The 21,785-nt window shown below is 50.0% G+C and overlaps 8 protein-coding genes across 8 annotated transcripts; 3 read left to right on the forward strand and 5 right to left on the reverse strand.

Annotated features, from left to right (window-relative positions):
- Positions 1-253: 253 nt before the first annotated feature.
- On the forward strand, positions 254-2,831 carry LOC6612487 (protein MLP1). Its single transcript, XM_002036959.2, has 2 exons — positions 254-838; positions 1,011-2,831. The coding sequence occupies exons 1-2, from the start codon at positions 380-382 to the stop codon at positions 2,547-2,549; spliced, it is 1,998 nt and encodes a 665-aa protein (XP_002036995.1). The 5' UTR covers positions 254-379; the 3' UTR covers positions 2,550-2,831.
- A 59-nt stretch (positions 2,832-2,890) lies between these two features.
- Positions 2,891-5,162, reverse strand: LOC6612486. Its single transcript, XM_002036958.2, has one exon. The coding sequence runs from the start codon at positions 5,147-5,149 to the stop codon at positions 3,299-3,301; it is 1,851 nt and encodes a 616-aa protein (XP_002036994.2). The 5' UTR covers positions 5,150-5,162; the 3' UTR covers positions 2,891-3,298.
- A 127-nt stretch (positions 5,163-5,289) lies between these two features.
- On the reverse strand, positions 5,290-8,692 carry LOC6612485 (protein Flattop homolog). Its single transcript, XM_002036957.2, has 4 exons — positions 8,593-8,692; positions 6,117-6,253; positions 5,755-6,064; positions 5,290-5,581 (listed from the first exon to the last, which is right to left on the reverse strand). Exons 1-4 carry the CDS (start codon positions 8,617-8,619, stop codon positions 5,309-5,311), a joined length of 747 nt encoding a protein of 248 aa, XP_002036993.1. The 5' UTR covers positions 8,620-8,692; the 3' UTR covers positions 5,290-5,308.
- Positions 8,693-9,519: 827 nt separating this feature from the next.
- LOC6612484 (helix-loop-helix protein 1) lies at positions 9,520-11,409 on the reverse strand. Its single transcript, XM_002036956.2, has 2 exons — positions 11,120-11,409; positions 9,520-10,337 (listed from the first exon to the last, which is right to left on the reverse strand). Exon 2 carries the CDS (start codon positions 10,259-10,261, stop codon positions 9,758-9,760), a length of 504 nt encoding a protein of 167 aa, XP_002036992.1. The 5' UTR covers positions 10,262-10,337; positions 11,120-11,409; the 3' UTR covers positions 9,520-9,757.
- Positions 11,410-11,666: 257 nt separating this feature from the next.
- Positions 11,667-12,447, forward strand: LOC6612483 (39S ribosomal protein L30, mitochondrial). The gene is made up of 2 exons (XM_002036955.2): positions 11,667-11,879; positions 11,960-12,447. Exons 1-2 carry the CDS (start codon positions 11,752-11,754, stop codon positions 12,372-12,374), a joined length of 543 nt encoding a protein of 180 aa, XP_002036991.1. The 5' UTR covers positions 11,667-11,751; the 3' UTR covers positions 12,375-12,447.
- On the reverse strand, positions 12,381-13,759 carry LOC6612482 (torsin-like protein). The gene is made up of 2 exons (XM_002036954.2): positions 13,357-13,759; positions 12,381-13,299 (listed from the first exon to the last, which is right to left on the reverse strand). The coding sequence occupies exons 1-2, from the start codon at positions 13,550-13,552 to the stop codon at positions 12,470-12,472; spliced, it is 1,026 nt and encodes a 341-aa protein (XP_002036990.2). The 5' UTR covers positions 13,553-13,759; the 3' UTR covers positions 12,381-12,469.
- Positions 13,760-13,851: 92 nt separating this feature from the next.
- On the forward strand, positions 13,852-21,722 carry LOC6612480 (nuclear cap-binding protein subunit 1). Its single transcript, XM_002036952.2, has 7 exons — positions 13,852-14,162; positions 14,222-15,560; positions 15,622-15,725; positions 20,325-20,813; positions 20,879-21,003; positions 21,074-21,262; positions 21,330-21,722. The coding sequence occupies exons 1-7, from the start codon at positions 14,120-14,122 to the stop codon at positions 21,441-21,443; spliced, it is 2,403 nt and encodes an 800-aa protein (XP_002036988.2). The 5' UTR covers positions 13,852-14,119; the 3' UTR covers positions 21,444-21,722.
- On the reverse strand, positions 15,727-18,342 carry LOC6612481. The gene is made up of 3 exons (XM_032724142.1): positions 18,197-18,342; positions 17,809-18,038; positions 15,727-17,734 (listed from the first exon to the last, which is right to left on the reverse strand). Exons 1-3 carry the CDS (start codon positions 18,236-18,238, stop codon positions 15,844-15,846), a joined length of 2,163 nt encoding a protein of 720 aa, XP_032580033.1. The 5' UTR covers positions 18,239-18,342; the 3' UTR covers positions 15,727-15,843.
- Positions 21,723-21,785: the final 63 nt, after the last annotated feature.

Consider the following 21,785-nt stretch of genomic DNA (forward strand, 5'->3'; position numbering starts at 1 on the left):
TATTTTCCTAAAGTACATATTGAATTGGTAAAATCAAGGAAAAAATAATATATATATTATAAATATATATATATATATATATATACATAATTCAAAGAAAGCATTCGGTTAGTTGATACAAGTGAATGAAAAGAACATTTTATTAACAGCAATGTAATGTGGGATTAACAGGGCCTGTCGTGAGTACTGTTCGGGCTGAACCGGTTCGGACGCAGTGTTGGCTAACGATGCAACCGGTTCCAGTTGCCTGTGGATTTTCAAAATGGCATTTGGTGTCGTACTGCGTTGTTTATAATTGCTCCTCGCTGGTTTAGAAAAACTATTTGAATCTAATTAAAGAAACTTAAGATATACATATCGACTTGAAATCGACTGAATAATGCTGGAGACGAAGAGCATAGCTGCATTGGCTTTCACGGAGACGCCGCGCAAGCGCAAAAGGGAGACGCTCTATAAACATGCTGACCCGCCCCCGAATCCGCAGCAACAACCCCCAGAAAAGGACGCACAGGATGCAGCTGTCGCGTCGACGGAATCGTGCTTCACCAACGCCGCCTTCAGTTCCACGCCCAAGAAGCTGATGGTGGCTCGTCGTCGTTTAGCCAAGGAGAATAGCCAACCCAATCCGTTTCCCGGCTTGGAGGTCAAGTCCATAGCCGATCTTGCCCAGAAGCAGCAGCACCAGCAGCATCATCAGCAGCAGCAACAACAGAAGCTTCCCACGAATCCTTTTGAGGTCCTGCGCCAGCCGCCCAAGAAGAAGAAGCGCGAGCATGCCTGCTTCGAGAATCCTGGCCTGAATTTGGAGCTGCCCGAGAAGCAGTTCAATCCATATGAGGTGAGTTCACTAGTCCAGTCGTGCATGGGTGTACTTTTTGTCCTAGTTAAGGTAGAGTAGAAATCATTCATTCAATATCTTTATAATCTATATATTACGAAATCCATAAAAATCATACATTTATTATATATAGCTATAGAATATTATTATAACCCAGCCATAATATTTCTAGGTCGTCCGCTCGGCAGCAACGCCCGCCAAGGGCTTCGTGAATCCTGCCCTGAATTTGCGCGGCAGTGATGCGCCGGCCTCGCTCAATCCCTTCGAGATCCATCGGCCCAGCGAGGCGTCCGAGGCAGCCTGCAATCCGTCGGGTGTGGCCAATCCGGCTCTGGCCGATAGGGATTCGGAGGAGCAGCTGCCCACCAGCCTGAAGATCGGCTTGCCATTCACGCCCACGCTGGGCTGTCGCATCGATTTTCACGGCATGTCGCTGACGCAGCTGACGCCTAGCAATCTGCTGGCCGAGAAGCTGGTCTTTTCGCCCGTTCCGGCGCCCAAGCGATCTCTGGGCGCCATCAGCGAGGAGTCCTCCATGGACATTGGCAAGGAGCTCGATCGCTATCAACTGGAGTTGGAGAACAGCATCAATGAGGCGAAGCTACGGAAGAATAGCGTGCTGGTGGATAGGGAGCTGCCGAGGAATAGCTTGGAGGTGGAACTGCCTAAGAACACCAAGGTCTCCTTGGTCACGGAGACCAATACGCAGGAGCTGATGATGCAGGAGGTGGTGACGGTGGACACTCAATTGGAGAGGCGTGTGATTTGCACCAGACGACGCACACTCACCGAGATTAGCGAGGCTCCCGAGGTGGAGGAGGACAAGGAGAAGCTGCTCGAGCTGCTCGAGGACCCCGAAACAGAGGTGATTCTCGAGCAGGAGAAGATTCTAGAGCAGGAGATGCTCTTGGAGCGGGAACGACATTTAACGAGGGAGAAGCAATTGAAGCAGGAGAAACTCCTCGAGAGGGAAAAACATTTGGAGCGGGAGAAGCTGCAGGAGCAGCTGCACGAGCAGCTTAGGGAAAAGCTCCAGGAGAGGGCCAAGCATCTGGAGAAGGAGAAGCTGCAGAAGGAGCTCCTGGAAAGGCAGCTAGAAGAGGAACGGGAAAAGGAACCAGCCGACGGCGATGTGGCCTATGCCTCCGAATCCGACGATGAGCCCGATGATCTAGACTTCAAGGCACCCACGCGCTTCGTCCGCGCCTACAGACCCGCCGCTCTGCCCTCCAAGGCGGCCAGCAAGGAGTCGCTGCAGTCCATCGGATCCAGCAAGTCCGCCAAATCGGCAGAAGTTAAGCCCAGTATCGGAATGAAGGGCATGATAAGAAAGTCCATCCGAAGACTGATGCATCCCACGTCGCACACTTCACCCGAGGCTAAGTCCGAGGACAAGGATGGACATGGACATGGACAGGGCCAGCATCACAACATACTGAATAGCATTCGGCACAGCCTGCGCCGGAGGCCCCAAAAGGCGGCCGAGTTGGAGGAGCAGATGGAGCCCGTTCTCGCCGACGTCTCCATCATCGACACCAGCGAACGGACCATGAAGCTCCGCTCGAGCGTCGCCCAAACCGAGTACATGACCATCGAGCAGCTGACCAACGAGAAGAAGCACTCCCTGCGGAACAGCATTAGGCGGTCCACGCGGGACGTGCTGCGCCATGTGTTCCACAAGAGCCACGATGCCTACGCCACCTCCAAGTGAGCAGGTGGCTCCACAGATCCAATTTGGGGGCTTGATTTTTAAGGGCATTTCTGTAACCTGTTTATGATTATGATTTTTGAAAGTGTTCACAAAACTGTTGAAATTACTAATTGTTAGTAAGTGTGCCGCCCTTTTGAATTGACCCAATTAACTTCTTTTCAATTCGATTTTTCAGCACCTAGTTAAGTTTTTAATTGCACCCAAAGATTGTCACACAAGACCAGGAAATAGGAAAGGAAAACTTATTTCATCTGAAAACCAAATACATTTTCAAATCACCTAGTTTTAATCATTTTTTTTCTTAAATTCTCAAGCGAACTCTGCAAATTAATTCGCACACTGTTTATAGTTCTAAGTTCTTGATGTTTGCACGTTTATTCATATATGTATGTGTATGTTTGCCCATATCTCTTTATATATATATATATATATATATGCTTTCTAATATATAACATTTGTTTTTTATACATAAACTTGTTATTTCCTATTCTTGGACCGATTTTTCCGACTAACTTTGTGTACAGATGCAGTCGCAACAATTTAATGCTAATGACTAGCACACATTTAAGTAGATGAGTTAATATTCTTGCTTAGTTTATGAGATGCTTGGAAACAATTATATAATCATTATACTAAACGTTTGTTTTCGGCAGTTGAAAAAGTTAAATTCTTCATAGCTTTTTATTATTTGTTAGCCCGTTTGTTCGGACATTTCTCTCTTGAGCGGACAACGCTCTTAACGGACAGGCCTACTTGTAGACAGTTTGGAGAAGGGGTCGCCTCCGCTGGTCGATGGGCTTGTAGGCGTGCTGATAGACACTGGCCAATCGCCAGTGCTCCGGATAGCCGCCCTGACCCGCTCCGCCCGCTTGGCTTTGGAAGGGCGGCACCAGGGTTTCGATGTCGTAGTTCTTTTTGGCATACGGCTGCCGGGGGCGTGGCACCACCAGAACCCTACCACCAACACCACCGCCGCCGCCGCCTCCACAGCCGGGCTCTATGCCCACGAAATCGCCAGAGGCATTGTGCTTGGGCACTCCGGCGCGAAATGCCGCCTTGCTGGTCAAGCAATGTCCGTGTCCGTGTCCGTGTCCGTATCCGTGTCCATGGTTGTGGCCATGTCCGCCGAACGATGGGGGACAGCATCTGGGAGCTGGAGCCACCTTGTGGCAGAGACGGCGAGCTGGACGCCGGAGGAGAACGTCCCGCTTGCAGGGTGGACCACCCGTTGGCCGGCAATCCATGGCCCTGCAATCCTGTCCAGAGTCCGGACCCAAATATTTCTCCCTCAAGGCCTGGTAGGCTTTGTCGCCCAGCAGGGGTGACGATTGATACTGCTTGGCTAGTCGATCGGGCATCCCGCGACCGGGCAGCTCCGCCAAGTTGCCGAAACTCACACCGCCAGTTGGACCGCCGATGCCCGATCCTCGCCTGCAATGCGATGCACTGGAATCGCGGGAGACACTGCGTGCTCTTTGTCTGGCCGGTGGCGAGTAGTCGCAGGCGCACGGATCCTCGCGATCCAAACGGGCACCGCCAAAATCAGTTCGCTTCCTCAGGATGTCCTTGTCGAAGAAATCCGCCTCACCAAGCGTGCTGGTGAAGACGCCAGCCGATCGGCCCAAGTCCGAGGACTGCTCCTCGCGAGGCGTTTTCACACAGGTGAAGACAGCCGGTCCAGCGGAGTCATTGGAGCCGTCTATGTGCCTGGCCAGGCGCGGCTCATCCGCGGGATTCGCCGGCTTGAAGTCCCAACAAATGGCCAAATCCATGGGTCCCATCTTTTTGGCCGGAGCGGAGCCAACGCCCCGGAAGGCATCGCCATTGCCGAGGGCACGTGGCACGATGCCACCGCCGGTCTTCGGACGGAAGACCTTCATCTTGGTGCAGTGCGTCGGACCCGCGTTGTGCGTTTTCACACCCACGCCCGTGGCAATGGGATCGATTTCCAGGGCCAGGCCCGCATGTCCGCCGGATATCTGCGCCCGCCGGAACGCCAAATCGGCCACGCAATCGGGCAGCGGCTGGTGGTCCAGATTGTCCTGGTGCATCCGCTTGGCCAGCTCGAAATTGGCATATGCCGGCACCACTGGCGATGGACACCGCTCGTTGGGCTTCTCCGTGATCGAGTGCAGCGGCATCTTCTTGATCAAATCGGGTTCGGATACGGGTACGGGATCGGGATCAAAGCTTCGTATTCCCACTGTCGGCAATGAAATTAGATCCTTGCCGGGCTCCAGGCACGCAAAGCTCAGCTCGCTGCTGCGCTCCAAGTGATCCGTATAGCGATTTTGGGCCGCTGCCAATGCCGGAAACTGACGACCCGCCGCCGAGCCAAGCTGCTCCCGGTACTTGATGGGCTGCGTGTCGCGCGTGTCCAAGGTGAGACGACCAAGTGGCACGCTGTCCGTGCTGTTACGCTTCTGGTCGAGCAGCTCCTGGTGCGAGGGCAGCCGGAACTGGGGCTCCGTCAGGTCGCCCGGCGTGTAGCTCAGTTCCGGGAGAGCTGTTTGCGACATGATTGGTTGGAGTAGGTGGCTTTCAGGTTCACTTGTTGCAATGCGATGGTGGTGCGAATGGAATGGGGGATGAGATAACATGGAGATGGAGATGATAATGAGGATGTATGCACATATGTAACAGATAAAATAGATATGCTTTATGTTGAGTGAGATCGTGCTGCCCTTTAAAATGTATTTTAAGCCTTCGGTTACATCGAATTTGATTTGAATTTGGTTGAACAAAATAATGAAGTGTTACTAATGGCCCTTCGCCGCCTTGCGCTCCTTCTCCTTGCCCTTATCCTTCGCCTTATCCTTCTTGCTCGCCTCCTTGTCCTTTGGCTTATCCTTCGGCTTGCTGGGAGTGGCGGCAGCTTTCTCCGACGATGGACTTGGCTTGGTCAGCTCATTGGGATGCAACGCCGTTCGTCCTCGGGCAAAGGCGTTTATGGTGCGCTTTCGACGCCGCTTTTCGGTGGCCACGCACGTCGCCTTGACTGCCTTGGGGGTCCTCTTCACGGTTTTCTCGCTCTACGGTTGCAGGTGAAAGTGAAAGTGAGTGTGCAGGGTGTAGGGTGAAGGTGCAGAAAGTGCAGAAAGTGCAGAAAGTGCAGAAAGTGCACCCAGAAAAGAAAATATATATATAGCTGGGTGCACCCAATTGGTATGTGGTGACCCCGATGGTGACCCCGATTCCCACTCACCACCACGCCGCACTTGGCCCGGTTGCAGCGCTCACTCCGCTCGCTCAGATCCTTCAGCTTCTGTAGTCCCTCGCACTTCGTCTGGCACCGCTCGTGCATCCAGTAGGGATCGTCCTTGTGGCCCAAGGTCAACCGCTGGTCGCAGGCCAGTGCCCTGCGGTTCTCCCGCTGGCAGTTGCACAGGTCACGCGGAAAGTCGACGAACTTGTACCGCCCACTCAGGCAGGCATCGTAGTGGGCGCAAAAGGCACGGGTAATACGCCGCGGTAGCTCGTAGGTTCCGCGATATTGGCCAAAAGAGTTGCCCTCCCTGCGGATGAAATTGAACTGAATAATGATGAGGAGCACAGGCAATTGCTTACTTAATCACTCCGGACAGCAGGTGGCCGTTCTTGGCCGCCACAACCTTGGCGTTCTTCTGCAGTCCACGCGGGCGGGGTGGTGAGAATCGCGGATACTCCCAGTTGTTGAGGCGCTTCGACTGGAACCGGCCCTCGAACTGCAACGAACGAAGGAGTAAGGAACTGGATGTCAGAAGGCTGGTCTGTGCATGGGCGGGATTAGCCAGGAGTCGATAGACACCTGTTAGGAAAACGCACTCGCCCCCTGCGAGTAATGCCCTTATTTATGGTCCCAGCGCAAACAAGGCAATTGATAAAAAGAAGAAAAAAAATTGTTCAGGAGAAGAGCAGGGAAGGGCAGAAGCCCACCCCGCAGCCGTGGCCAAATGCCAATCGAAAACCGGAACCCACCCCGGGGCGAATGGAGGTGGGGCCAATTACACGGCGTAATCTCTACGCCGGAACATGTGTAGAAAGGCATTTGTCTAATGCCACTTAATGCCTTGTTTGTGTTTGCCTTTCTAAAAATTTCCAACATCGCTGCGCGCTAAAAAACGAGCCAGTGATCTCTAAGCCCGGTCCATTTATCAGAAGGATTAGCCAGCGCCCTAAGCGGGCACCGACCGGAGCAAGTGAGCCCGGCAATATGCCGGCAATTGATTTGGCAACTATTGAATGGATATGACAAGTGAAATCTGTAGAGATGAACATCCGAAAGCATGGAGCCATATCCAAGTAGTGTGACCTCCACTTTGGGGGATTGGAAGCTTTGAGGCTGCGTGGTCTTCCCACGCGTACGGATTTCAATTAAGGAATGCAAATGGACCTCCGCTGGTAACTCGATACTCGGAGCGCTCCGTTGTCACCACTTGATTGAGGCCTTGATCGATGGCTGCTGGAGTGGGTGTTCCACTGGGTACTGCCGATTCCGAATTGCGAGTGGGTGTGACAAGGGCGCACGTTCGCAGCGCGTGGCTGTTTTGTTGGTCACCAGCAGAATTACCGCATCGGCACTGTAATTAAATTTGCACGGCAATTACGCAATGTAGCAGTGCGCTCGAACAAATTGCGGCGTGAAAAAATACAAATTGATTTTAAACTCAATTAGCAACAATGGAGAGCTTACAGCACTTGGCATGTGGTATCTATGCTAACGCTACACAATAGATAGATACATAGATAGATGGGTGGAATAGTTTGCACCCCTTGGTGGGTGAGGTGAGGTGGTCACCCCAGCCGGGTGAAGCGATGATTTTTATGGCAACCCTCTGGGGTGCAATTTATCACATGGTGTCCTTGCATCCTCGCATCCGCAGGATTAGACAGTCAAAAAGCTAGTTGGCAAACACGTGCACGGTTGAATCGCTGGTGTGGCAGGCACTGGGGTTGGGCTAGCAGTTCGCCAGAAGGAAGGTACTTCTCTACTTTTCTACTCTTGTATCGTATCTAATGTCGCACTTGTATCCTCGGTGTGTCCTGGTCGAGGCGACAAGCACTTAAGCTAATTTCACGCTCTGCCGCCGACTATCCTTTGGTCCAAAGCTCCGTATCCTGTGGATTGTGCTCCTCCTCCTGCTCCTGCTCCTTCATTCCAATTTTTCCAATTTCAATTTCCGCTGGCCGAACAGCTGTCGCCCTGGCCAATTGGAAAACCATTAACGCCAGGCGTTTTCGATTGATTCCCGAGTGCGATTCGAATAGATTCTTTTCGAAATTCCGTCACCTCCGCAGTTAACCGATTCCGTTGCGATTGTGTGTGTATATGGCGAATAGCTGTGGACTCCGAAAACGAGTTGCGTGGCAAAGGTTGTTCTGGTCCAAAGTAACCGTTACCAAGTAAATAAACTTTAACTGTCGCTATTTGCAAATGTGCGAAGGGGGCGTTGGGCGGGGAGAAAATGAAAAAGCGGGCTCAAACGGTTATGTGAGCGGAAACGGTAACGGAGCGGTAACGGTAACGTTATGCGTACGACACTCAAAAACAAGAAAACACCCGACACATTTTCAAAAAAGGAACAACAAACAAATTTGGCAAAAGTTTAAAGTTACAGCAACGGAAACACATTCCATTAAAAATAAGTTAATGCAAAATATATAAAAATATAAATAAAAAAAAGATTTATAGCTGGTAAAAACGAAAATATGCACAACTTCCTTATCGCCTGGCCTTTGTTTTTGTTTATGGACGCCAGTGTACATACACCCACACCCATGAAAATAGCACCCATACAAGGACAAGCTGCCGATTGTCGGAATGCAGGAGTCCATTTTCACTGGATAGAAAAGGATGGCGCGGAATCGAGTTGGTTGCCATTGCCACGTTTGTTGTTATTATTGTTATGCTCGTTGCGAAAATGATTACATCCATACAAATATATATATATATATTTATATATATATACATATAAGCAGACGGCGTTACCCGTACCAACCAAATTAGGCCACTATTTATGGATATTGAAAACAGCCTCCCAATCGACCAGAATAGTTCGCTCACCTGCTGTGCGCTAAAATTAAGGGCCATTTCAAAAATTTAGCACAAAAGTCGAAATTTCTGTGAGGCTTTCACTGTTTCTAAAAAAATTGTATACTCAATTTTTGAAAATTATGACAGAGGCTGCTCCTCTACTTCGCTTTTGCAAAAGTGGGCGGGGCTTGGCGCAAAGGACACGCCCGCTTTTGATACGTGGGATACGTGGTGGGATGGAGTGGGAAATCGGGGGAACTGTTAGCATCTGGCTTTTCCGAGCAAAGCGTTCAGACAAATGGAAAACTCAGTCACAGCAGATGGGGTCCAAAAGTCGAGGGGAGTTTCGTGGAAAGGCGCCAAAATACATAAAGTAGCCGATGAAGAAGCATTTTTTATTGCGAATACTATGTATATTTATCGTTTGAGTATAAACAAATATCACGACCTAAGGGCTAGACAAAAAATGGATCTTAGTTTAAGGTTTTTTTCTTGTTTTTTCTTGTTTTTTTATATTATATAACCCTTGGTTAAGGTTTTCTGTGAGGAGTAAGCACTGCTTTCCCATAAATCTAATTGTATGTACTACTGGCATATTAGTTTTGTTATTCCACCGATATTTCTACTTCAATTCAATTACCCAAACTAATAGCTTATAGGAGGCCTTACATCTTAAACATTTAGTACGGGCTTAAGTATTTTAACCTTAGGTTAAATCGTGGCTTTACAATTGTTTCTACGAAAACAAACCTAAGCCTAAAACAAAACGAAACGAAAATCACCAGTGACAAAAAAAAAAATCAAAATATATATATATATATATATATATATATATATATATATATATATATATATATATATATATATATATATATATATATATATATATATGAATATATATATATATGAATATATCATATATATATATCATTTAACCATAGGTTAGCAAATCGGCAAAGTCCATCAAACACTTCGCTTAGTTGGTGATGGTTAATTCGATTCGCCTTGCCAAGTATCCAATGGAGCGACGTGCGGATTACAGAGCTTGGGGAAATGCGTTCATCTGAAGTGGGATATTCGCAGAGTTTTCCGCCTCAATCCGCCCGCCACGCCCCCCCACCTCCTACGGGGGGGCGATGAAATTGGCCTCGTTGAAGAGGCAGCTGGTGGCGAAGCTGGAGGCGCCGGCGCTGTCTCAGGGCGTCTCCAGCACATGATTTAGATAGGCAATGTAGCAGATGGCCAGCTTGAGGATCTCGATCTTGGATAGCTTCTTGTCCGGCGGCAATGTGGGCAACAGCTTGCGCAGCTCGGCAAAGGACACATTGAAGGCCTCCACCCGGATGCGCTCCCGCGTCGCATGTGCCGTCCGGTACTTGAGTGTCGCCCGCCTGCGACGACGCCGCTCCTCCCGCGATAGACCCACCAATTCCGAGGGATCCAGATGGGCAATGGGCGTGGTCCGGCGACGTGGCGCCGGCGTGGGCGGCGGTGGCGGTGCCGGTTGTGCGGCCGTTTCGCACGCCATTCGCGCCTGGAAACGCTTATCGATGTCCAGCGTAGTACTGGCCGCATAGTCCTCGTTGACCAGATGCGGATTATTCGACCCCACCATCTCATCCTCGTCGACCAGGTAGTAGCGACTCAGCGAAATGCTTTGCGGCGGACCCGCCGCCATATGGCTCATATCGTAGACCATCCTCTGGCTACTAGCACCACTGAGTTTTGGGGCTGGACTCTGGACTTTCTCGCGCTGCCCAGCCTGCTGCTGAATGCTGGAAACGGATGCAAGGGGATGCCAGAGGTTAGACTATGAATACAACGATATATTCCAAGTTAGGATGCCCTGAAGGCTGAAAGTGTGGCTAACTTTGCGGTGGAACTACTCATGCCATTGAACATAAGTTACAGTAGGCGGTAAGGAGGAAATCATAACCCTTGCACTCGAATTTATTTATGCCTCATTTGTGGACATTTGTGATGAAGGGTGTGCGAGTGTGTCGTCCTTGCCGAGGAAGGACACACCCCTTTTTCGCAGCGTTCTGTTTGCGTTTGCTATTATTTTCATTTATTTTTATTGTATTTATTGTACTTATTGTCGGCATTGTGCGTATTGTTTATTCGCAGCATATTTTCACACCTACACAAATAGCTGAACAATCGGCACGTTTATTTGCCCGCGGGAGTTGGCCAACCCCTCAGCGATGGCAACCCCTCCTCAGCTTGGCTACCCTTTTTCGTATTGTTGCGGTTTACGCATGATTTTATATATATTGATTTAATGGGTTTTGGGTCTGAAAAGTCGCTGGAATTGCATCAAGTCGAAGACGTGACTATTAATCCCATGGGATGATGGAAATCCGATCTACTTTTAAGAACTTGTCGTCTAACTCAAATCCCCCGAAGACTATGAAACTCCAGTATCTTGGTAGATGTAATTTTAAAGGAAACTAGAGACTTCATTTCGCTATTTGTATCTTTAATTTGATTGATCTTCTCGCAAGTACTTTCACTTCTTTTGCATTGCTCACAGCTTTTGGTGCAGCACAGAACTTACAGCAGTCACAGGTGCAGAGTAATCCTTGAGTTAACGGGCAGATATCCTTGCTTGCCACTGGATTCGGTTGTTCGCCGGATGGATGCGCACGTGGAACTGACTTCCGGTCGGGAAGCTGCAGCCTCCTTTATAACCCAAATCGAAAACAACCCCATGGCGTTGGAAGCCAGCCAATGCCAAGTTATCCACCCTCGTCGATTAGCGCCAATTGTAGTTCACAAAATGGCGGAAAGTTTGCCATAAGACCGCCCCTTTCCCGAAATGGACATCATCCCCTGGAGGCTGTGTATTCCAGACCTAAAAACTTTCTTTTCTCAACAAACTCTTGAAATATTAAAAAAAAAACAATGACCATCTTATTGATCATGTTTTTACTATCTTCAGTTTGTAAATGATAATTTATCTTCAGTTTGTAAATGATAAATTTTAACTTTGCCGCCTTTGGATTTGAATTGTATCGGTTAACATCAAGCGGTTAACATTTGTTTACATAACGGCAGTATCCATGCTGCCCATCGATAGGCAACTAGTTAACCAGATGTTCTGTGTGATCGTTATCGGCAGAGTAACATCAATTATTTCATAAGCGTTTTGCATTTAATTTTATTAAAAAGGGGAAACATTAAATTAAGATGAACCTAGGAAAGCTGCTGAATCCACTAAAGAGCAGCGCATGTTCAGTGCGCAGCTACGGAAAGCACAACAAGAAGTTCCTCTACAAAAATGGCCAGAAATTCGAGGGAATCACCTACTATCCCAGGTGCGTATTCACATGTGCCGTATATAAAAGGAAAACACCCGAAACCCAGCATTTGTTAATGCCAAATCTATCCTGCTCAGGACTCCCGATCACCAGGATCCGCCCGTGGAGCCGGCGAAACTTTTCCGGGTGCAGCGCATTAAGCCGTTGAAGGGCAATCCCTACTGGGAGAATCGAATCCTCAAAGATCTGGGACTCGACGGAAAGCAGAGCGACTTTACTGTCGTCAAGAACATACCGGAGAACAATGCCCGCCTGTGGAAGATCAAGCATCTGGTTAAGGTTACGCCGGTCACGTTCCCCTACGGAGAGCCCACTGCCCAGGATGTCCGGCATACGATACTCAAGGAGAACGGCGAGTGTCTGGTAACCAAGGACCTGGGACCCATCGATAGCCGCCTGGCGGCTCGCCAGGATTACGACGAGCAGCCCAAGCGACTGGATACCGATCTGCTGCGCAAAGATGCCCGCCTCAAGTGGCTAAATCCTTGGTAGTTAAAATTTGTTTTCCTTGCTCCGTAAAAATAGTTTATTAAATACAAACCGCAACCTAAGCAAAGCATTAAAATGTGGAGTCGGTCGGCTCTTTCTCAATGAATGGCCATAGCCACCTTCTTCTCCAGCGTCTTGCAGCCCGATATGGCAAACAAGCTGTGCGTGCGATCGTAACTAATGGAGGAGTTTATGATGTCCTCGATGATTTCTTGGGCTTTCGGTTGCGTAGGATCGCGGAACCACCTAACAAACTCCGCCTCCAGGCACTTGATCACATGCGCCTTCTCCATCGGCAGGAACGGAATGAAATGATCGATAACAAGGGACTCAATCATGGTGGTCTTTTTCATACCGCCATCCATGTTATAGGCGGCCTTCCGCAAAAGGGGCTCAAAATCACTCAGTCGCGTGTCCTCGCGCAGCCTACCATTCTTCATCATACTACCCAGATGACCGGCTATATGACTGCCCGCCGTGTTCGAGAGGAAGATGAAGATGGCCTTTGTGTTATCCGTGCCATCGACAAAGGCGTTGTAGTCCACAAGCGAGGTGAGCGCGTCGAAGACTCCGCTGGGCATTTTATCCACCTCGTCGAAGATGAACAAAGATCTCGGACAGCTGCGCAAGGTCTGTCGCACCTCCAAATTGATTTTCGCCTTATAGCTACCCACCTGACTCTCGTTGGGAAAGTCCGCTTGTCCGAGATACTTGGTGACATAGTTCGACTTGGAACCCTTCAAATACAAAGCATTCGCAATTTGATCCGCCACAAAATTCTTACCCGTACCGGGCTGTCCGTGAAAGCTGATCACCAGCGGTTTTCGCGACTTATCGCTGGAAGCGATGTGCGCCTTCAGTGCGGGGACAATATGCTGCTTCACGATGTGCTGGCCAATGAGGGTGCTTTCCAGGGATCTTTCTAATTCTGTAATTATCCGCTGCACTGGTAGTCATTTTGTTGCATACTAAACTAATCACTTACCATGTATTCTCGCCGGAATGCTACGGTCATCGCAGCACTCGGAAAACCGGCAATATGTATATTCTTTGAAGTACATCCCCATGGCCACGGCGCCGCCAATGGCACCCATGGACAGGGGCTCCAGCGACTGGAGGGGATGCGGCAGGATCACAAGCACGGTAAGGCAGAGTGGCAACATGCGTGGACATCTCATCATTAAGCAACGAAATTCGGCGGTGGAATGCCGCTTAGGCAAAAGCGATAGGCAGCTATAAGACTCGATTGCAGCACTTGCACACCGTTTCTAACGATAGTTGTGTGGCAGTCAGTGGCTTTCAACAGGCTATGATTGTGAGTCAGTCAATGGTGTGTTTTGATTTATTGGGTATGCCGCAATAGTCAGAAGAGCAATTCTGCGCATATTGAGCCAAAGAAAACGTTTATCCACTCCCCATTTTCAGTCCGCCGCTTACGCTGTTATCGATAGAACCCGCCATCGATGGCCTCACATCTTTAGTTCTTTAGCAAAAAAAAAAAAGCATCGCATCGCGTTTTTTGTGAAAATTGTGACAAAGCTGTTTTGAATGTTGGCAAGTTAATTGACGCTCGCAGTGAAAGAATAGACGTATTGGCAAGACCCATCCGTCTAGCAAATCCTGACCAGGATCCCCGAAAAAGTCCAGGACCAAGAGGTGTACCCATCAGCGTGCTTTTCTGTCTGCCGGTGGCCAAGGACCAACGCTGATCGGTGTTTTCCCCAAATTTACAAATAATTCAAGGGAAGATGAGTCGCAGGAGGGCTCACGACACGGAGGATGAGGGCTATGGTAAGTGGGCATCGATGTAATCATGCACGCAGAGCATTTTATGGGGAATTTCATTGCAGATCACCGGCGCAACAAGCGTAGACGTGTGTCCGAGAACCAGGAGATCGAGGATCGTCTAGAGTCGCTGATACTGCGGGTGGGCGAGCGTAGCACCTCCTCCGTGGAATCGAACCTGGAGGGACTCGTCTCCGTTTTGGAGGCCGATCTGGGCACGTTTCGCCTGAAGATCCTGCGCATCCTGTCCGACTGCGCCGTGCGAATGCCAGAGAAGTGTACCGTTTACACCACGTTGGTGGGCCTGCTCAATGCCAAGAACTACAAGTTTGGCGGTGAGTTCGTGGATCACATGGTGAAGACCTTTAAGGAGTCCCTCAAGATGTGCCGCTGGGATGCCGCCCGCTACTCGCTGCGCTTTCTGGCCGACCTGGTCAATTGCCACGTCATCTCGGCCACCAGTCTCCTCCAGCTGCTGGACACCATGATCGACGTCTCCAACGAGGATACAGTGCCCCAGGTGCGTCGCGATTGGTTCGTCTTTGCTGTGCTCTCCACGCTGCCCTGGGTGGGTCGCGATCTCTACGAGAAGAAGGAGTCTGCCCTGGAGTCCCTGTTGCTTAGGATCGAGGTTTATCTAAACAAACGCTCCAAGAAGCACCACAATGCGCTGAGGGTGTGGTCCTCAGACGCTCCGCATCCACAGGAGGAGTACTTGGATTGCCTTTGGGCTCAGATACGGAAGTTGCGGCAGGACAATTGGGCGGAGAAGCATATACCACGACCCTACCTCGTATTCGATTCGATACTTTGCGAGGCACTGCAGCACAATCTGCCCACGATTGTGCCGCCGCCACATCACGACAACTTTGAGTATCCCATGCCCTGGGTGGTGTACCGCATGTTCGACTACACCGACTGCCCCGATGGGCCCAATCTGCCGGGTGCCCACTCAATAGAGCGCTTTTTGATTGAGGAGCATCTGCACCATATCATTGAAACATACCATCACGAGCGAAAGGACTGCGCCGCCCAGCTGCTCAGCTTTCCATACAAGCACAAGATCCCGCTGGAGTACTGCATCGTCGAGGTCGTTTTCGCCGAGCTCTTCCACATGCCCACGCCGCGCTATCTGGACATCTGCTACGGCTCCATTTTGATCGAACTCTGCAAACTGCAGCCGGCCACGCTGCCCCAGGTTCTGGCCCAGGCCACCGAAATTCTTTTTATGCGCATCGACTCGATGAACACGTCATGTTTCGATCGGTTCGTCAATTGGTTCTCCTATCACCTGAGCAACTTTAAGTTCACATGGTCGTGGGACGAGTGGGACAGCTGCCTGCTCCTCGACGGCGAGCATCCGCGTCCCAAATTCATCCAGGAGGTGCTGCAGAAGTGCCTACGGTAGGTTATACCCGTGTCTGTGTAAAATCCATTGATTCTCAACTACATACATCTTTGACAGCCTTTCGTATCATCAGCGCATTACGGAAATGATGCCAACGACTTACGCCAAGTTGATACCCTTGACGCCAGTGCCCAATTACAAGTACGCCAACGAGGAGGCAGGTGAGTCTGACCCCGTGCCGTACGGATTACTTGAATTTATTGTGGGATTAAGTGTGCTTACGACTAGGCTTACATATAGGATAGCATAATTAGGATTGGTTTTGTATGTGGTAGGCAGCTAATTAGTCAGCACTGGCTTGACCTCGTTCTCCTCGTCGTCCACAATGATGGGTATCTCCTCGCCGTTTTCGCCCACTTTCATGCTCACAGATCGACTAACCGATTTTTGGGTGAGCACCTCCACCACTTCCTTGGATGGTGGTGCCGGTGGCAGTGGCGGTGCCAATGGAACGCGAGTGGATGGAGCTGTCGTTGACGGCGGAGGTGGTGTGGTGGAAGTTGTCGTGCTGGTGGTGCTGGTGGACGAAGTGGTGCTAACAAAGGCTTCGTGGCGGTGACTGCTCTTGGCCTTGGTGTCCTGCTCCTTTCGCCGCTTGGCCCACTTGTTCAGCGGTGGTTCGGTGCTGGTGGATGTAGTGGTTGTGGTGGATCGGCCAGCTGTTATCTTTGGCGTGGTGCGATACCTACTAATGGTGCGCAATGGACTAAAGTGCGTGGAGGTGGACACAAAACTGGCGCTCGTGGTGGGGATGACGTGTGTGGATCTCTCCGTGCTTGCAGTTTCAGTGGTGGTGCCAGCGCTGGGAGATGGCGCTGCCGCAGTGGTTGGTGCAGCAGTTGTGCTCAGTTCGGGCTGCTCCAGACTGACCACTGGCCGCTGTTCCCCTCGCTTTTGGTCACTTGCCAGCTCTTGATGCTGTCCCCGTTCGGTTTCCTCCTCCGGCGGCTGCTTATCCTGCAGCACATCGATGGGGTTCTGGTGGACATATAAAGGGTCCGGCTCGGAATAGCGATAGACGGTCTCCTCCAGCGGTTCGCTTCGGACAAAGGACTTGTCCTCATCGCCAGAACTGCCGCCCGCATAGATAAGCAAAGGTGGCAGCTTGGCTGTTTGATACTTGGAAGCCTGTCCATAAATTTGTGGTGTCCGCAGCAGCAAATCCTGCTCTTGTTCCTCCAGAGATTCCGAAGAACCCGAATTGGAGCTGGGAAACTGCACTGTCTGATGATGGGTATATAAGTTTGAGGCCGGTGTGATCGGTTCTGGAGGCGAGGAGTTGGGCAAGCGATAGCCCAATTCCGGATGCAATTGGGCATCGCCGGCACCAGGTGCCACATAGAAATGGTGATGGAAATGATGGGTTACAGCGCCCGAAATGCCTGCCAAATCCGCAGTGACCGCTGGACCAGCATTACCAGCATTACCCAGTTCTCCGTTGTGTGTTGGGAATCTTTCCAATTCAGGATGAGTGCCAAATTTCAGCGCAGCCGGATAGCTTGGACGAAAAGTAGTCGGGACCACATAATTGGGTCGCAGTCCCAGATTGAGCAGACCAGGAAATAGCTCTATTTTCGGACCGCCTTGCGCCACAGCGCCCTTTAAATACTCACCGATGTTGAGTTTTGGCGGCGGAGCTGTCTGAAAAATGCCGTGGACAAAGGTCGCCTGCGACTGCTCCGCGTTTCCACCGCTCCCACCGGCTGCAGCACCATATCTCTCCCTATCCTGGCGGCGCTGGGCAAAGCCCTGATCGTGTGCCAAACGCCCGAAACTGGCTGGATAGTCGGACTCCTTTTGGATGTAGCTCATCTGTTGGTGATGCGGCTGCCAGGCCTTGTGGTCGAGCGGTGTCACACTGAACTTCATCTCGTAGTGGTAGTGACGACCCTTGTCCCCGTCCCGATGACGGATGCGCTGAACCTGCCACAAGGCTCGTCGCTGTTTGGGATTCGAGTTGGGGCAATTGAGTTGGTAGCACGTGCCGCCCTCCACGAAGCGATAGGAGGATGCGTTGCCGGGTCCTGGCAGCTGCTCCAAGTAGCCCTTGGCCAGGGTCATAATATCGCCGAAGCGCGCGGATGGCGCTCCTCCAGTCGCAGCTCCTCCTCTCTGGTCATCAGCCGGCGCGTATGGAGTCTGCAGGAAGTCGTGATACTCATGCAGCTGGCTGCCCGAGCATCAATCTCTGTATTACCATGAGCGTACAAAGGAGAGCGTGCGGAGCCAAGCTGGCGAGCCTACCTTAGATTTCCAGCTGCTGCGCCCATGGCCGCATCGGTGAAGAGGGTCACGTATGTGACATGCTTCAGGGTTCGCTCCCAAGGACGCGCCGATTGGCTGCGCCTCTGGTTCAGTACCCTTTCCTCCGCCGGCTCCTCGTAGAAGATCCGCTTGCCACTCAGCTGATGTCCTTGCCTCGGCGTCAACAGGAGATCGCGACCTGCACCCACAATGGCACAGCCCAAGGGCAGCTGCAAAAGAGCGAATAAGGCAATGCACATTTGGAACAAGGATATACTTTCATTCAAAAATTACAAAAAAAAAACAAACTGGTTTACAAAATATGCACATGGTATCCAAAAACTAAGAACATATCGCGGTCACTTGTCCACGCTTTCGCTCAACTTACGATTGCAATGGGAACAGCCAGTAGCCAGCAGAGATTCCTCATTGTCTGGCCAAGCACACCTAGCACATCAACGCATAAACACAAAATGGACACAAAACCAAAAAAAAAAATAGAAGTCACGGAAACTAAGCAAACGAAGGCGGCAGCGATTTTCCGAGATGCGTTTGAAGTGCGCGCGCTTGAAGAAGCGACTGAAACGCGTTCGCCAGTTGCGCTCGCTAATAATGCACGGTGACGTCTGGAGCGGAGCTGTTGTGGCTTCGGCGGCTTCTGTAGCTTCGGTGGCTCCGGTAGCTTCTGTGCCCATCAGCCAACTCCATCCATCTAAGCTGCTTTCGTTGGGGCAGCCAAGCGATGCGTTGCCGGCGGCGGAGGCTCTTTGCGCAATCTGATGCCACTCACACATATGAGTTTTTTTTTCTTTTTCTTGGGCTTTTTGCATAGCTTAGTGAATGAAGTTGGAGTCGCAGCTGGAGTCGTTTATGCAACAGCCACGGCAGGCGGGCGGTACACTGGCATCCAAGACATGTGTGTGGATGTGGAGCACGGCTGGATACCCTGCTCAAACAATGGCGGTCTTTTGAAAACCAGAGTTGGTCAACAAACAAAGTTTGTCATATTGGAAAAAAGGTTTTATCACAGAACTTTATTGCCAATCAGTGGGGTCGCTGGTTATGGAATTGGCCAGCATAATTATTATTGATAATCACGGAGGGTATACCAAGTTCCACTACGCTGGCATAGATCGTTCCGTGCTTCTTGATTTTGATTTCATTTTGGCTATAGCCATAGCCTCCATTTAAGCCCAAACTTTGCCTTAGATTTCCATTGAGATTTGAGTGGTGGTGGTTCGCTTGGCTGGAGTTTCCCTTTCAACGATGCCCATCCTCCCTTCGCCGCTCGGAATCGCCCCGTTCTGGCTCTTGTCGCTCCTCTGGCGGTTCCGTGTGGCGATTTCACCTTGCGCCGGGCTTCTCTGTTCTCTGTCTTTCCTGTCACGGATCCAAACGCTAGATGACCCGGTGGATAAGACAAATCCCCGCCCATCAACATTGAACTCTAACCGAGTGCACGAAAGTACTTCCCTTTCCCACCGATCGATACGCTCAATTTGAGCTGGAAATCAGATTCCCGTGAAAGCATCTTTAATTCTGGCTTTTAAGTGAAGTTATTTGGAGGCGATGGCATGAATAGGCGGGTTGTTTGTTTATTATTTTTTTTATTTTTTGTTAGCGAACATAAGCAGTCATTTGTTGGTATTATGAGGCCCAAATATGTGCGAATTTTTCCACTGGCAACTGAACAAAAAGCACCGCATGATCTTGACACATCCGAAACTCCCAAACCATTGACATTGTCTACAGGCATTTGGAATTCTTGGCCAAACTGATTTGAGTCAAAGGTTAAAGCGGGCTAGATGAAGGTATGGAACGTAGATGAGTGGCCACATTTTTCTCTTTCCCAGAGTTCCGTTTTAGTTTGCTTTTATCACAACCACATCGCAAATTGCCACCCATATGTGAACAATAAAATGCTTATTTGCCAATACATTGGCTTGCCAAACGGCCGCATAATTATAATAATAATATAAAATCCACGACTGGGAACCCATTCCGCCCGATCTCCACTTTGACATAATTGACGCAAGTGCCAATAAATTGCACGTAATCGGGGAGCAGGCGGGGAACTCCGGTGGCGGGTGGTTTGCCTGAGCTGGAGCACAACCGTCATTAGTAACGCACCACGCAGAGCTTGGATTTGCTCGATGTTTGGCTTTGGATGCGTGTGTGGAGTGGAGTGGTGCCGCTTGGTTCCACGCCATGGACCACATAACCAAGCCATGAAATGCGAATTGCAACGAAAGTGTCACCTAACTAGGAACAACGGCAATGGCATTGTCTAGGAAGTCTAACGACAAGCAATTACCCATTAAAGTAAGCCCAAGTCCTAATTGAATGAATTAGAAGGGGATAGCAGTACCAGAAAGTTATGAATAAGTTCATTGTTCTTGTTCTTCTATCTGCTAAGGATTAAAGTTGAGCTAATATGCAAGCCAATAAACCCTAAAATCCAAAAGATGGCAACGGTGCATGTAAACAAATTATCTGAATCATTTCATGAACAACAGCCAGCTTGCCGGGAACAACGGTGGCCCATCAACTGGTGGTGGCCATCCGGCAGAAGTGCACGCCCGAGGAGGTGGTCAACATATTGAAGGATATACCGAACAGCGGGTATAGCGGCGAGGAGATGTCCGACGGCAGCTTCAATGCTTTGAAGATCGATGTGTTCGTCCAGACGTTGCTGAATTTGGGCTCGAAGTCGTTTTCGCACAGCTTTGCGGCCATATCCAAATTCCACTCGGTATTCCGCGCACTGGCCGAAACGGAGGAGGCGCAGATCTGCATCCTGCACAACATCTTCGAGCTGTGGTCCTCGCACCAGCAAATGATGGTGGTCCTTATCGACAAGCTGCTCAAACTGCAGATCGTCGACTGCTCGGCGGTGGCCACGTGGATCTTCTCCAAGGAGATGACCGGCGAGTTCACGAAACTGTATCTCTGGGAAATTCTCCATCTGACGATCAAGAAGATGAACAAGCACGTGATCAAGCTGAGTGAGTTTCGATGTTTTTCGATTTGTTCCCAAGATATATGCATTACCGGATAATTCCTCATCTAGATTCCGAATTGAGCGAGGCCAAGGACAAGCTTGCGAAGGCGGACTCTTCGTCCAGCGATTCGGAGGATGATTCTTCGCATAAAAGGAAGAAGCCCATCACACACGCTGACAAGCCATCCGAGGAGGTGAGTCCACACCATTCCACCCGCAATCGTGAACGAAACGAAAATTAGACACTTTCATCATCGTTTCCAGGTGGTTGAGCGCATGGAGGAGAAACTGGAGGCGGCGAATGTGAACCAGAAGCGTCTGTTCCTCATCGTCTTCCAGAGATTCATCATGATTCTCTCCGAGCATCTGCTGCGCTCCGATACGGACGGCCGTGATCCAGACACGGATTGGTATCGCTGGACAATCGGACGACTGCAGCAGGTCTTCCTTATGGTAAGTGATCGTCTCGCAAGTGCCCACAGACTGTACTAATTCGAGACATTCCTCACAATCCTCACAGCATCATGAGCAAGTTCAGAAGTACAGCAGCACCTTGGAAACGCTGCTATTCACATCCGACCTGGACACACACATCTTGGAAGTGTTCCAACAGTTTGTGGCCCTGCGTGCCTAAAGGAGGAGCTGAGAAAGCGCAGCCCATACACCATACAGAAAAACACACTAGATTAGAGATATTTTTTTTGTTTTGTAAACGACGCGAAAAGTTAACAACAGGAATGAGAAAAGCTCAGACCAATAAAGTCGAATAGGCAGTTTCTTTATAAGGATAAAGACCAAGATGGACATCAAAATACAATGTTAAGTGGAAGATTCTTTAGGTGGGGCACATACATACGTAAGATTAGTTATTGAAAATAAACTATTTGTCATCCCACAAAATATGCAATGAAAACCATTTGAGGAAGCCCCATCAAGTGAATACTTTTGGACGCTAGAAAAACACTTTATTGTCATG

This window comes from Drosophila sechellia, chromosome X, assembly GCF_004382195.2.
Source record: "Drosophila sechellia strain sech25 chromosome X, ASM438219v1, whole genome shotgun sequence".
NCBI lineage: Eukaryota > Metazoa > Arthropoda > Insecta > Diptera > Drosophilidae > Drosophila > Drosophila sechellia.